Here is a 17024-nt window from a genome sequence, read left to right on the forward strand (position 1 = left end):
CAAGAAGAAAAACAGCCACGAAGCCCATGAGCAGTGCACACCACACATGGTAAATATTTCTCTCAGAATTGTTCAAATATTTAACTATGTTTTCAGACACTGAAGTTGTTAAGTTTTTTTGTCCTTTGGTGTGACACCCCTAAACTTAAAATCATGCCAATTGCTAATTATAGTTCAGCTAGTATTAGCATATGCTAATTATATACGATGCAGGGCAGGAACAAACACAAGACTCACAATGAACAAGAAAAGACTAGATAAAAAGGCACAAGAGTATAATTAAATAGGCAAATAAAGAATAAAAACTAAAACAGAACAAAGACTAGAGAGGAAAAAGAAAAGAGCTAGGAATAAAATGAAAGGAACTTGCAATAAAAAATAAAAATAAAAAAAAAGAACGAACTTATAGGGAACTAGAAACTGGAGAAGATAACCTAGAGAAGAAATAAAACTAAAAGAGAAGAAACAAAACCTAACCAGAACAAGACTTGAAGGAAAAAGCAAAAGGATACACTACTGCTAGAAACAATCAAATACTCAACTAGAACAGGAACTACTATGTTTAACCATACAAAGGCAAGCAAACAAGACTACACCACAAAGCACACAAAACAAACCAGCAAAGACATGAGGGAAAGAGGCACAGTAAAAAGGGACCAGAGCACATGAGGATCAGGTGAGCACAATTAGTGAAACTAGGGCAAGATGTGTACTAAACAAAGAGGGCGTGGTAACAGGACAAGAGGAGCACATGGCAAACAAAAACAAAGACAGAGACGTGTTCAGACACAAGACAAACAAGGAAACATTAAACAGTGACAAAACAGACAAGACTGTCAGGGTGGGACCTGCCACAAAAGCTCAAATGTCCTATGGTGTGACAGGAAATGTCACAGGAAATGTCCTTTGGTGTGAAACTTCGGCCTGTCACACCATATGGCACAGATGTCACACAATAGGACAATACCTCCTTAAGAAGCTATTAAAACAAATAGATAAAGTTTCTACAAAAAAACAAATGTCCTCCTTTATAATTGTTACAATAAAACACTATATATTCTGACTCTTTTTATGCAATGACTATCTTTGTCCTTTGGTGTGACGTTTTGTCCTATGGTGTGACAAACATAAAACAACAGAAAAATATACTTATTTTAAAATATTTTTTTTTTTAAAGAGTCAAGTTTGGCATTTTACAATAATATCTCCTCTTACATATGTACAATTTCAAACAGTTTTGTAAGGTTGGCGATAAAGTTTTATTGACATTCGTAGGGAAAAGTTTATCAAGTTCATCTATTCATGGTGAAAATGATTCTAATTAGTACTTTCATGTAAAATAAATATCACTTTAAGAAAATAATGTTTTAATAATGTGAACAATTCTGTCTCAAGTATTTTTTTAATGTTATTTAATATATTTTCTTAGTACTCTATAAATGTCACACCATAGGACACATTTACAGTACTGTTGAGTGAAATTGTGAAAAAAATATGTGAAGTCATTGGCAAAATGAGTGACCACTACTATTTTCTGAAACTGCAGTTTTCATACTCCATAAATATATGTATTTTTTCTTAAAAAGTTATGTTTTTCTTGGCCATTTGTCAACTACCCAGATGTTGTTTATGCTCAAACAGCAACATTACACACTAACTAAAGTTTGAAAAGTGAAATCATAATCAACCACCCCTTTAAAATAGGGAGGGTTTGTTTGGCTATTGCATGTTTTATTATCTGGTGAATAACAATAATGCTCAGAATTAAGCTGTAATCAGAATAATCTAAGCAGAACTTTGCTCACTGGTTGCTCATTTACAGCATATACACACACACACACACACACAGAGAGTCTCACACTCAGTGTGTGGTGCTTATTTCCATGAAATCAGATCTCACACACCGGCAAAGGTGAACAGTGCATGCTACAAAAGTAAAATTAAGTGTTTGTTTTATAATAACCTACAGATTGTGAATATGGACACTCTGAAGCGGTGGATGAGGGACTGGAAGTATCCCACTTCTCTGTTATGCATCTATGGGTTCTTCAGCACAGTAAAGCCTTTAGAACCATTTCTCATTCCATTCCTAACTGGACCAGACAAGAACCTAACCATTGAGCAGGTATAGTAAAAGTTTAATTATTTGGATTTCAAAATCTAACTGCATGACTCATGTCGTTAAAGGGATAGTGCTCTCACGTTGTTCTAAACCTGTAGGACTTTTCACAGAAGAAAGAGAGTCACAGATTTAGAATGAGGGTAGGCCTACATAAATTACAGAAATTTCATTTTTGGATGAACTTTGCCTTTAATTGCTAAATTAATTACAGAGAAAGCATAACCTTTTATGGTCAATTATTGTGATTCTGATATAGTTACTGAGTTAGATTTGTACAATAAAAATGTAGGCTATATATACTGTTATAAAATGTGCAGTGGATAGAAATAATATTTAAAATTAGAATTATTTTACTAATATATTGTACATATTATTATTTATTATTTATATAATAGTATTATTTATATATTTTTTCTTGTTCTTTAGTAAATATATTAATTAATTATAGGATTCATGCATTTTTTTTGCATGAATCAATTATTGTGATTCTGATATAGTTACTGAGTTAGATTTGTGCAATAAAATTCTAAATACACTGCTGTAAAATAGTGGATAGAAATAATATTCTATAAAAAATCAATATTTGACAAGTTGACATGGTATTTCAAATAGTAACAGAATTGTGACATGATATATTTATTTTTATTTACATATTGTATATATCATTATTTGTATAATATTATTTCTATATTATTTCCATTATATTTTGTCTTGTATTATATTTATAGTAATTAATTATTGGCTACAAGTGTTTTTTTGTTGTTGCAGGAATCAATTTGATTACTGATTAAGATTTGTTTGTTGTTGGTGGTAAGTAGCTGTTTTTTTTCCTCCTCAAGGTGACCAATCAGATATTCCCAGTGTGGACGTACTCTTACCTGACAGTGCTGGTTCCTGTCTTCCTCCTCACTGATTGGCTACGCTACAAACCTGTGGTTGTCTTCCAGTGTTTAGTCCTGTTTGCCACCACGGCAATGTTACTGTGGTGTAAGGGTGTACGAGAGATGCAGGCTGTGCAGTTTACATATGGAGTGGTGACGTCGTGTGACGTTGCTTACTTCACGTACATCTACAGCATGGTGGAGTTGAAGCACTACCTGAAAGCCACCTCGTACTGCCGGACTGCACAGCTGCTGGGCTACACCGTGGGTTCGGTATTAGGCCAGGTCCTAGTCTCTTTTGAACTGATGTCCTACAGCTACATTCTAGTGTTCACACTTGTTCTCACCGCCGTTGCGTTGATCACCTCCATTCTTCTCCCAATGCCTAAGACAAGCATGTTCTTCCACCAGAGGAGCAGAGCTAGTAGAGAGACTGATGGTGAAGGGCATGTTGAGACAGTTAAACATCTGGAACCCGAGGAAGGGTCTATGAAAGAGGTGGATCTTCAGAGCAATGACCAAAAAGATGGCGTAGAGGTGGATGAATCCAAACCGAAGCAGGAAATATTGGAAGGTTTCAATGAGTGTGATAGTAGTGCAAAAAGTTCCAAGACAGGTAGGACTACTCAAATCTGCCATTTTAGTAATATCACATGGCAGAAAACGCGGTCGGAAGAGTACAGAGACGGCTCTGCGTGAGTGGTATTTACAGTAAAGTTAAATACAAGTACTCCACCGCGACTCTAGGGGTTAAAGCAGTGTCAAATTTTGTTATAACTTTTTGATCATATATATTTTTAGTGTAACTAGTTGTTGAAATTACACAAGTATATACTGACAGAAATATCTAAGTATATTTGGCATATACATTGTACTCAATCGTTTTATATACTTAAATGTAACTTGTATAAGTATACATGCAGTATAAAACTACTAAACTAGTAGTTTACTGCGAGTATTGAAACAGTTCACTTACAAGTATACTACTTACTACATAAAGTATACTTAAAATATACTTTACTTTTTTAACTTTACTTATGTAGACTTAAAATGAACTTGAACTTGAAGTATACTAATTTTTTTGTAAGGTAACGTCTCTGCCAAAACATGCATGGATGAAACATTCACAATAAGATCATTAGATGCATTTAGAAAATAGAAAGGGTGAATTTTTTATTTCATGCTGATTTTAAGGATTACAAACTGCACATCTCTATAAAAGACAATAAACTGTCTTGCATTGGAAAGCTGATTCCATAAAACGACTAAACTAAACAAATACATATTAAACAGTTAAATGAATCCACATGATCTTAGTGGAGGCCTGATTGTCCTGATAATATCCCAGGTGGCTGTGGTGATGTTCTGCTCCGGTTGTGGAGGGATTTCCTGCAGTGTTTCTCCTCCCGTACGCTGCTTATCTGGTCAGCGTGGTGGGCACTGTCTACCTGTGGCTACAACCAGACGGTGAACTACGTCCAGTCACTGTGGGAGCATGTGGAGCCGTCTAGTAACTTCACGGTCTACAATGGAGGAGTGGAGGCCTTCTCAAACCTTTTTGGTGAGTACAAGGGACACTTAGGCCTATACTTGTTATGAACTTAGATAAAGTTGAACTTTATCGTGATAGATTTTTCTTCCCTATTGTGACGTATATCCGAGTGAAACTGCTTCTCAAGTGTAGGGTGTAGGGGAGGGAGTGCCCGCCCACTTTTTTAGTTGCGCTGGTTCCAGAAGTATTTTTTCCATTCATTTCTACAAAAGGGATTTCAAAGCCAACCAGCTACGAGGTGAATCATAACACTACAAACTTTGATTTGAAGGAAAAAGTCTTTGAAAATCGGACAAAAATACAAAGGTGCAAGACTGTGTACTTAAAGGGTTAGTTCACCCAAAAATGAAAATTCTGTCAGTAATTACTCACCCTGATGTTGTTCCAACCATGTAAGTCTTTCGTTCATCTTCGGATCACAAATTAAGATATTTTTGATGAAATCTGACAGATTTCTCACTCCTCCATAGGCTTTCAGAGGGACCCAAACTCGCCGGCCCAGAATAGTTATTAAAAACATCGTTAAAATAGTCCAAGTGACTACAGTGGCTCTACATTAAGTTTATCATGCGACGACAATACTTTTTGTGCGGAAAAACAACAAAAATAACGACTTTATCCAACTATTTGTGTTCTTCAATGTGGGCCTCTGACGAAAGTTCACGGGAGCGCCAGGACGCATGCGCGAGAACTGAGATTACGGAGTTCTTCTTCTTCTTCTACTTGTTACTGGCTGCTCACTCCTTGGGAGTATTACCGCCATCTACTGTACAAGATGACGTCCCGACATTGCCGGAAGCGCAAAACGGTCTATTCCATCTATCTCTCCCTCCATCCATCTATCTCTCCCTTCATCCATCCATCTATCTATCTCTCCCTCCATCCATCTATCCCTACATCTATATCCATCCCTCCCTCCCTCCTTCTATATCCATCCATCCCTCCCTCTCTCCTCCCTCCATCCCTCCCTCTCTCCTCCCCTCCATCCCTCCTCCCTCCATCTCTCCTCCATCCCTCTTCCCTCCATCTCTCCTCCATCCCTCCTCCCTCCATCTCTCCTCCCTCGCTCCTCCCTCTCTCCTCCCTCCATCCCTCCTCCCTCCTCCCTCCATCTCTCCTCCATCCCTCTTCCCTCCATCTCTCCTCCCTCGCTCCTCCCTCCCTCCTCCCTCCCTCTCTCCTCCCTCCCTCTCTCCTCCCTCCATCCCTCCTCCCTCCATCTCTCCTCCATCCCTCTTCCCTCCATCCCTCCTCCCTCCATCTCTCCTCCCTCGCTCCTCCCTCCCTCCTCCCTCTCTCCTCCTTCCCTCCCTCTCTCCTCCCTCCCTCCTCCCTCCCACTCTCCTCCATCCCTCCTCCATCTCTCTCACACACACACACACACACACGCTCTTGCTCGCTCGCTCTCACACACTCACACACACAGACACACACCCTCCCTCAATCCATCACATGCTCTCACTGGCTCGCTCTCTCTCACACGGTCTTACACTCTCACACACGCTCTCACTCTCTTACACGCTCTCTCTCACACGCTCTTACACTCACACACACTCACACGCTCTCTCTCACACGCTCTTACACTCTCACACACGCTCTCTCTCACACGCTTTTACACTCTCACACGCTCTTACACTCACTCACTCTCACTCGCTCTTACATGCTCTCTCGCTCTTACACGCTCTCTCTCACAAGCTCTTACACTCTCACACACTCACACGCTCTTACTCTCACACGCTCTTACACTCACACGCTCTTACACTCACACGCTCTTACACTCACACGCTCTTACACTCTCACACACTCACACGCTCTTACTCTCACACGCTCTTACTCTCACTCACTCTCACTCGCTCTTACATGCTCTCTCGCTCTTACATGCTCTCTCGCTCTTACACGCTCTCTCTCACAAGCTCTTACACTCTCACACGCTCTTACACTCTCACACACTCACACGCTCTTACTCTCACACGCTCTTACTCTCACACGCTCTTACACTCTCACACACTCTCGCACACTCATGAACAAACAAACATGGCATTGACCTTTAGGCCTTGTTCATCAGCACAGGATGATAAAAATGTTTCCATGTCATCTAGACACTGGAATACAAACAAAAAGTCATCCTTTGCGTCAGGACATTCCTCCAGGACCTTCCTGAGGGCATTTTTTTGTTGACTTTCGCTCATCTGCAGAAAAGAAGGCTCTGTCACCTTCCCACAGAATAAGTCTCCATGACTGCGTACCCAGTCCCACGCTGTAAGAAGGTCTCTTACAATGATTGGCTGTAAATATATATAATGGCACAAAATAATTAATCTATTTATCTAGCATGCATGCAACTGCTTGATATATGTCAATAAAATAATTTACCTTATCGGTGTCCTCTTCAACTACAACTCTTTTGCTGAGCGACAGTTTGGTGGTGGTGGACTTTGACACCCTAAAGACAGGCTCAAGGTTTCCCTGAAGGAGTTGGGATGCTTCCTTTGTCCAAAATGCAAATCTTTGTCCATGCCTTTGGAAAATATGTAAATGTAGGAACTCTATTTGTATAAAACCTTTTTAGTATCACTTTTCTAACAGTGGCAACTGGCAAGATACTGAAATTTTATCTGTAGAATCTGTCTTACCCTTCTAGGCAAAACCTCTCCATCAGCTTAATGCACCACCACTGGCGAATCAATGGCACCTCCTCCTAAAAACACACACAAAAATAAAAAATAAATATTTGATACATATGAGTTTGATGGGATACTTGTGTGAAAATCCAGCTTACCTCCGTGAATATTAATGGACAGGAAGTACAGGTACTGAGAGCATACTGTGAAATACAAATAACACTGTAAGACTTTGATTTTATTATATAACAGCTCTGACAAATGAATTATTCTTACCATCAGCATGTAAACAGCACAGGAATTCTCTGAACACTGTTGAAGAGAAACCTGTAAAAGGGAAAGTCCATCCAAAGTCATTTTAAAAACAACTGCTAGCTTGTTTAAACATTTATACATGCATACTTAAATTAGCTTTACACAATTACATCCTTTAAAACATACCCCAAGGTCTCTTCCTGTTTTTTCAGTCCAGGATCCTGGGTCAATGGAGCTTGCAATGTGCCTGACATTCCAAAGAAAACACAAAATACATAATATGTAATTAAATTATCAGTTATGTATGCTGATAACGAGGCTTTTAAATTAACTTGAAGCCTGAGAACGAAGATCTTATGTGAACTTGAAGCCTGAGAACGAGGCTTTTATGTGAACTTGAAGCCTGAGAACGAGGCTTTTATGTGAACGAAGCCTGAGAACGAGGCTTTTATGTGAACAAAGCCTGAGAACGAGGCTCCCTTTGGAAATTGTAACCAAATAACATGCCTGGAACAAGGCTAGTAAATTATCTTTTGTCTCTCTCAACCTAAATATGGTTCTGTAAGCGTCATCTCCAAAACCATCAGGACGAAGAGAATCAAGGAAAAGTATCTCCCTTTTAGCTACCAACATAACCTGCAATGGGTATTTTGTTAATATCCATGAAAATAGAACTCACTTAACCCTACCTGTTGAATTTAAAATGTTACAGCTAGAAAGATTATAGAAAAGAAACTCAACACAGAGCAGATAATGATCCGCTTCATTCGGCTGGCTGCTCCAAGCTGGAAATAGTATGAGATCCTTGGACCTCACGTTTTCCTAATAGTATTGGAACAAAATATTATTCAATAATCATAAACTTCTGTGCCTGTTCCCAAAAGAGTTATTTCTTGGTTGATAAGTATATGATAGCAAAAAAAAAAAAAACACTTGCAGGCAAACAATGCACTGGGTCCACATTTTGGTCTTTCCAGGTGGGAACCACATAGAGGTCCACAATGTGAACATCTTTTCCCTTGTGGAAAGAACATTATAAGTTACTGAAAACACATACATTAAACTAAATACGTTTTAAATAGATATAATAGTATGAAGTACATGTCTTTGTGCAGCTTCTTCCACAATCTTGAGGCAAGCATTTCCGATCTGAAATTAATTGAAAAAAGATTACATCCCAGTGAAAGCTGCCTTGTGGAACATTATGCATTATCTGGGAATTTCGTTTTTTGAGCTGTAAACTAAGACATTGAACATACGCACATTAGATTCCATGCACTGGCTTAAACCGAGGCTCCAGAAGTCTTCTCGGGTGAGGCAAAATTTGCCTTGCTTTATGATCAGTTCTCCTGACGGACGATTTTTGTCTAACACATACTTTAACTAAAAACAAAGAGCATTTGACATGATTATGTAATGGCTACAGTATTTAAATATGCAAAGTTTTACTAAATAGACAGAATGCTTACCAGTTCATCTTGAATAGGGCCCAAGTCCTTCTCCCACTCTGCTCCTGAACAAGCATATGGATGCTCTATCTGCCACTCAAATATTGAGTAACAGTGGTCCTGGAGAATCATCCTCTCAGTTGGTCCATCTGATGATCCACAAATACGTGACAATTAGTAACAAAAGAAATTTTGTGGAATTTAAAAAAAGAAATCCAATATTTCTGAATCTAGCATGTAATTGTAAATTGTTTTGTACAAAGTTTATCGAACACTCTTACTTTTCAATCTGTAGTATGTCCTCAGTCTTGACACATTGACCCTCTGGCAAGTTGACCCTTTCGCAATAGTAGCCACCCCTTTGGAAGAGATGCTGGCCACAGTAAATGGTCCTTTGTGCTGACTCGTAAACGTGTCTCCTGTCCGTCGTTTCTTGGGGTCCCCCGAGAGCAGAACATCATCACCAGCCTGAACTGAACATACCCGCACAAACTTCCGCTTGCGATTTTGAAATGCATTTTGTTGCATTCCCTGTGCATGCTCTATGTTGCGAAGAACCTACAAAAAAATAAATAAATTACATTCTCCACATCTCTAAATATACAGTGTAACAGTGACATTAGTTACAAATAAAGCAGAATCATAGCAAAGAAAATACATAGATCAGCCTTTGCCTAGGTCTAATTCTGAGAAATTCACCACTTCATTAACCTTTATTATTCAAAAACAAACCGTTTCATTGAGAAGTTTCATTTTATTGACTCTGGTGTCGATGTCATCTTCTGGGTCAGTAACTTCAAAATCATCTCCCATGGGACAGGCATTCATGACCTCTGGCAGACGTGGGTGTCGATTGAAGAGTAGAAAGTATGGACTGTGTCTAGTGGAGTACTGATCACATAGGAAGCTTCCCATTTACTATCAAATGTGTATTAAATGAAAAACTCCACCCTTAACATTAAATATTAAATAAATAATAAATTCATCAATTCAGTTTTCCCGTCGACATCTAACTGTAGATATAATAAATATAAGTAAACGTGTTAAGACCTGCTTTGCAGTGTTGATACCGTACACCACAGCAGGAAGGTGGAAGTCCCAGTCATTGTGGTTGTCATTAACATACTTTCTGAGAGCACGCTTGATGTTCTGATTGGTTCTTTCATCCTGTACATATCAATGCATTTATAAAGTTAATGAATAACAAGCCCAGGCTCATATGGACCATTTGGAGCTGGTTAAGTGATGCAAACTTCAGAATTTATTAGTTTACAAATCCTGCACTATGGTAAAAAGGGTTTTGAGGTCATAACATAATATTGTGCAAGGAGCCACGTGAAAACAAGTCATTGATCCATAATCTGCCCTTGCAATCATAATTGCTTGCTATTTTACTGCCTCTAGTGTTATTTTCTGTTGGAAACTGCAGTGACATGTATAAATATTGCCACAGGAACGTTTTTCTAATGAGCCTGTGTTGTGAATAACCGTAAGACAACAATAATTCTTCCAGGACAGATATCCTGTATAAGAGTTACCTGTCCGTTGGTCTGGGGATGGTAAGCACTGGAGACAGCATGTTTGATGTTCAGCGCACTGAAAATGCTGCTGTTGAGCTGCAGAGGGATCATCAGTTCAATTTGAAAGACTAGAGTACTTGTAGACAACAACATATATGTTGAGAGTGACTAGAGTAGGGGGAAAACAATTAAACCTTTACAAAACTTCACCTTGTTGACAAACTCCTTCCCTTGGTCGGTAATTATTTTTCTGACCGTGCCGAACAAGTACAACTTTCTAATTATTTTTGAAGACACCTCAGCTGCTGTCTTAGATTGCAGAGGCGCTGCAATCACCCACTTGGTGTACAGGTCTGTCATTGTAAGGACATACTTCTTGTTGCGTGCCGTTTCTGGCAGTGGCCCAATCAGATCCAGACCAAGCACCTCCCAAGCTTCTTTTACCTGCATGCCACAAAATTAGCATTAGTCAAATGCTGGTAAAACTGTACACAAGCTTGAGACTAGCTTGTTAGTTTCATCAGTATGCTAAAACATTGTACGCAGTACCTTAATGGAATGCAAGATTGGCACAACAGTCTTGATTGGGTCATTCAGCTGGCAGCGGTGACAAGATCTGACCTAAAAAGCAACAAATTTTTTAACAAATTGTCTAGAAAAATATCCAGTTGATGAGATGGCGGTATTAACATTAAGTGACATGGCATCTATGGCTTTAATATGTTAAGTCCATATGCTACTGCAGATGATACAAGATGGTGATAATACAGTAGTCAACATTTGAAGTGGATAAAGACCTTTCATTAAAGTTATATATAACTTTTGAACAATACCCGTTCTTGTCTTAGGACAACTTTGATTAACTTTTTTGATCCACTTCAAATATAACTTTTAAATCAAGGAGGTATCTAACAATCAAAGGTGGCAAAAGTAGACACATTCTTAAGAATAGATATAAGATACCCATTAAGTATGTAAAATTACCCATTCTTTCACATCCTGGATAATTGTAGTCCAATAGTAGCCAGCAATAACCCGGTTTTGAGTGCCTCTGACAACACTATGATTGCCAGTCCTAGGGTTATTGTGGCACTCCGTGAGAACAGACCTCTTCTTTTCCTCTGACAGGACAACTAGCCGCATATACTGCATACTGGGGCCAATGTAGAAGAGTCTGTCGTCTGTTTTAAAAGGAAAAAAGAAAACGTCTGAAAGAGTTGAAGTTCAAAGTAAATAGAAAAATATCATATTACTATCTGATATATGACAGGTTTAACTACATTAAAGTCACGTATTAATACCCAGATATGGGAGCTGAACAAGTACAGTTAAAATAACTTGATATTTTAAACAAATTTGTCCATTTAGCACATGAGGTTGTACCAGAAAAACTTCGTTCTCGCACATGCGCAGTACAGATCGTGTTACCGGTACGGATCGAGTAGCGACAACCGCCATCTACTGTACAAGATGACGTCCCGACTAGAGTCCTGCACGGGTTCGGGTACCCGACGGGTGACCCGCAAATTTTGCTCAAACGGGTGAAAAATATCCAACTGTGTCGGATACGGGTGCGGGTCGGACACGGGGGAAACACGGGTCTAAACACGGGTTTAAAACAATCACATGCAAACGTAAAAATATATGCATATTTTAAGGAACACATCTACAAAAATATTCCTGTATTTCAAGTTGATAAAATAATTTAAAATCCACATCAGTTTATTTGTGCCCACGCGCCACGCCCTCCCAGGAATCTATACTTTCAGTTCCCTTTCAAGGCGGTCACTTCGACATTACGTCACTGACGTATATGGGAACTCCTTCCTTCTCCATTTTCACTGAAATCTTATAGGCTAACGCCAGCTGGAGACAGCTGGCCAATTGACGCGAACATGCAAATGTTGACCGGTCCGCGGGCAGTATAAATAGCAAGGGCGCGACAATACGTCAGAATCTCTTTCTTCACGCTAGAAGTCTTATCTGAAGTCATCGTGGAAGTTGCAATAGAGGTTACTCACCATGTTTCCTCCCCGCATCCGATGGCTGCTAACTTACATGCCAGATATGTGCGGGTCCTATTGACTCGCTCTACCCTAACAAGGATCAACCGAGGCCGCACTCACGGACGACAGGCATGTGCCGGACAGTGCGCGCCCTCAGGGGAATAAACCCGGGCATCAGCGGGGATGAGGCCCACTGCCGCCAGCAGGCCGCTGGTGGGCCCTCTAAGACGAGTTGACGCTGCCCGTCGCCACTCCGGTCCTCTTCGCGGGCTCGCTAGAAGGACTCGACGCGATAGGCTCTGTTGATAAGGATACTTAGCCCGGTATCTCAGCCAGGCTACTTCAAGAAAGACTCCGTCTTCCACGACGCCCTATGGTAGTCGTGCGCAAGACGCGCGTCTAGATAGACGAGGCAAAGGCCATGGCTCGATCCGTGTCTAAAAGGGAAGTGCGGATGCTATGAGTCTCTAGACGCCCCGCTCTGACAATGGAAAGTGCACAGCCGCAATCCGGTGAGTGTTTACCCCCCTTCTAGTCAGTTTTGACTACGGGGTTGCGCAGTCGTTACCGCTTATGCTGTTGACGCTGGGCCTACGTAACATCACACTTGATGTGCTTACAGCTTATGTTGTCAGGCTGCCCTGTATCCTTCAGTGCAACTGGCCATTCTGATTAACTACGTATTCACAGTTGTTGTCGCTACGCCACTGACGCTGTGTTTATGTACACACTGCACACTGATATGTGCTATGATTTGTGCCGTTATATATTGCCCTGTATCCTTCAGTGCAACTGGCCATTCAACTACGTATTCACAGTTGTTGTCGCTACGCCACTGACGCTGTGTTTATGTACACACTGCACACTGATATGTGCTATGATTTGTGCCGTTATATATTGCCCTGTATCCTTCAGTGCAACTGGCCATTCTGATTTAACCACAGTTGTTGTGCAATGCAAATGACACTGTGTTTACGTACACACCGCACTCTGTTATGCGTTCATGATTTATGCCGCTATAAATTGCCCTGTATCCTTCAGTGCAACTGGCTATTCTGATTCAACTATGTATTTACAGTTGCTGTGCGATGCCACTGACGCTGTGTTTATGTACACTGATATGTGTGTGTTATGCTTATGCGTTATGCCACGATATTGCCCTGTATCCTTCAGTGCAACTGGCTATTCTGATTACTACGTAGTCACAGTTGTTGTGTGATGCAACTACGCTGTGTTACGTACACACACTTATGTGTTAGGATTTATGCCACTATTGCCCTGTATTTTTCAGTGCAAATGGCTATTCTGATTACTACGCAGTGCGTATTCACAGTTGTTGCGTGGTGCAACTGACGCTGTGTTTACGTACACACTGCACACTGATATGTGTTATGAATTTTGCCGTTGTATATTGCCCTGTATCCTTCAGTGCAAATGGCTATTCTGACTACTAGTGTTGTCAAAAGACCCGGTACTTCGGTACCAAGTCGGTACTAAAAAAATGTAAACGTCACGGTACCAAGTTTTCTTAAGTACCGGTGGTACCGAGGACCCGTTCAAACCCGGTTCCTTGATGCGCATGCATGCACTGAGCGCGTGCAGTTGCGCGTCCTCTTTATTAAAGCGCTGAGACATGGCGACCGGCGGTGCTGCTGATGTGGTGGCTGTAAATCCACTTGTTGATAAGAAAGGAGGAAAGAGACACTTATGGAAATATTTTGGATTAGGCTAATGTCACGTTGCCATAAGTGGCCGTTCACATAGCGCGTTTTTTGCAGATTCGTTATTCCAAATCTCTCATATTAGGAGCGTCGCGGCGCGCTCGTTTTTCCGGTTTTTCCAGGAGCGCCTATGTTCATGTTTGCATAGCAACGACAGACGCCACGGGAGAGAAAGCGCTTGTGGAAAGGAGAAACTTGTCGATCTCCGAATGCAACGTTACGTTACTGTACATGAGGAGAGTAAGATGAAAAGCTAGTAAAGATTAGTTCCATATAAATTCACGGATTTTTTTTTTGTTTTGTCGTTAGTGAAAATCAATATTGACCTTGTATAAAAATGATCCTCATATAAAAACAATAGGCCTACTAAAATTCAGAGTAAGTTTGTTCGCATTCGGAGATCGACTATTTTTGAAACGGTGCGAACTTTGCTCTCCATGATGACGAGGAAGTATCAGCAAAGAATTTATCGATTTCTAGCACTTTGGTACCGAAATTGGTACCGAGAACCGTGGATTTTCACTGGTATCGGTACCGAATACTGAAATTTTGGTACCGTGACAACATTACTGACTACTATGTAGTCACAGTTGTTGCGCGATGCAACTGACGCTGTGTTACGTACACACCGCACTCTGTTATGTGTAATGATTTATGCCATTATATATTGCCCTGTGTCATTCAGTGCAAATGGCTATTCTGATTACTACGCAGTGCGTATTCACAGTTGTCGTGCGATGCAACTGACGCTGTGTTTATGTACACACTACACACTGATATGTGTTATGATTTTTGCCGTTACATATATTGCCCTGTATCCTTCAGTGCAAATGGCTATTCTGATTACTACGTATTCACAGTTGTAGTGCGATGCAACTGACGCTGTGTACACACTATGCACTGATATGTGTTACGATTACGCCGCTATATATTGCCCTGTTTCCTCAGTGCAACTGGCTACTCTGATTACTGTGTATTCACAGTTGTTGTGCGATGCCACTGACGCTGTGTTATGTACATTGATATGTGTCTATGATTTATGCCGTTATATATTGCCCTGTATCCTCAGTGCAACCGGCTATTCTGATTAACTACGTATTCACAGTCGATGTCGCTATGCCTCTGACGCTGTGTTTTGTACACATTAATGTAACTATGCTATCACATTGCCCTGTATCCTTCAGTGCAACTAGCTATCCTATCTAACTGTGCATAGTCACAGTCGTCGCTACGGCGACTTGTGCTGCATCTGTGTACACACTAAAGCGTTATGCTGTTATGTTGCCCTTCAACATAACTGACTATTATGCTTGAACTGCGCATATTCATGCAGTTTCGGTCGCTTCGACGACTTGCGCTGCATTATACGTGCATGTTTTAAATGTGCGCACTGATGTGTTATGCTGTTATGTTGCCCTCTATCCTTCAGTGCAACAACCAGCTGTCCTATCTAACTGTGCATATTCACAGTTCTGTCGCTACGGCGACTACACTGCACTTATGTACGTACAAGGACGTGTTTTTGCTATTTTGTTGCCCTGTTTCCTTCAGTGCAAAACTAGCTATCCAAATCTAACCGTGCATATTCACAGTTTCTGGATGTATGTACGTACACAGATGTGTTATGCTGTAATGCTGCCCCGTTTCCTTCAGTGCAGCTAGCCATCCTGATCTAACTGTGCATCTCAGTTTCTATCTCTACACAGTTTCTGTCGCTATGGCGACTTACGCTACATTTATGTACATACATGGATGCGCTATTCTTACGCACTTGTTATGCTGTCATGTTGCCCTGTATTTTAGTGCAACTAGCTATCCCAGTCGAACTGTGCATATTCACAGTCTCCGTCGATACGGCGACCTGCGCTGCTTTTATTTGCAAATGGATGTGTTCATGCTGCGGTGTTGCCCCGTATCCTTCAGTGCCTATACTGAGCTACTGCGTATATTAAGTTGGCGCTACAGCGACCGATGCTGTTACGTACATGTGCTACGCTGTTATGTTGCCCCGTTTCCTTCATTGCAACTGGCTATTCTGTACTAACTCGTATACTCATAGTTCTAGCTACGGCTACGACTGTGTTTGTGTACTTAATGAGGTGCTATGCTATTATGGGGCTATTATCTAACTGCGTATATTCAGTTGTTGTCGCTACGGCCACTAGCACTGTGTTTATGTACATTCAGTTATGTGTTAATTTGCACTTCTGTACATCGGCTACAGAACATCGGCTATGTTCTACAAGGGAGTGTCAGTTTCCTCGTGACCCCCTTACTGGCCTATCATCCCTGGTTCACGGACCTGAGAGAGTTATGGGGCTCCCCCATGACAATCCCCCTCAGGAAGGTCCTGCTTCTACAGGCGATCGGCACGATTGGCACCCCAGCCCCAAGCTGTGGAACCTTCTTGTGTGTCCGCTGCTGGGTCCATAGTTGAGCAAGACACTTAACACTAATAAGTGCTGAGAGCTTTCCTTGAGATGGCCTTTCCACCTGCTCTCGCCCCAGCGAAGCACTTTGGAGACCTACGCTCATTCTAAGTGAAAGATTTTGCATTGTCTCGGACCTGGTGACTGCAGTGTCACTCTCAGTCCGATACCAAGCTGCGTTCCGAAGTCGCTTACACCGTTCAGAGCACAGATTGATCCCTGCCCGCCTTCTGCTGAGCCGTCAGCCTCACATGATGCTGATGCTCAGAGTGCTGTTGGCCCTGTAAGGGCTTTGCAGATGTGCGTGGATCACTAGGCAGCAGTCTGACTAGCTGTTTGTGTGCTTGGTGGATGGTACTAGGGACGTGCTGTTTTATACTGAGACTTTCTCACTGAATTCGACGCTTGCAATGTTGGCTTAATGCCTACGGGATTTAGGTATGCTGGCCATCTTCTCAGAACACGTTCG

General features: G+C 41.2%; 1 protein-coding gene across 1 annotated transcript in view; it reads left to right on the plus strand.

The window, feature by feature from the left end:
- The window catches only part of slc19a3a (solute carrier family 19 member 3a), a 25384-nt gene continuing 8360 nt past the window's right edge, over positions 1-17024 (plus strand). Inside the window, exons 1-4 of the mRNA XM_084125861.1 lie at positions 1-49; positions 1970-2125; positions 2962-3619; positions 4352-4564. Coding sequence (XP_083981987.1) covers positions 47-49; positions 1970-2125; positions 2962-3619; positions 4352-4564 — 1030 coding nt within the window. The 5' untranslated portion in view covers positions 1-46. The remainder of the gene's footprint in view (positions 50-1969; positions 2126-2961; positions 3620-4351; positions 4565-17024) is intronic.

This window comes from Abramis brama, assembly GCF_963993115.1.
Source record: "Abramis brama genome assembly, chromosome: 10".
Taxonomy (NCBI): domain Eukaryota; kingdom Metazoa; phylum Chordata; class Actinopteri; order Cypriniformes; family Leuciscidae; genus Abramis; species Abramis brama.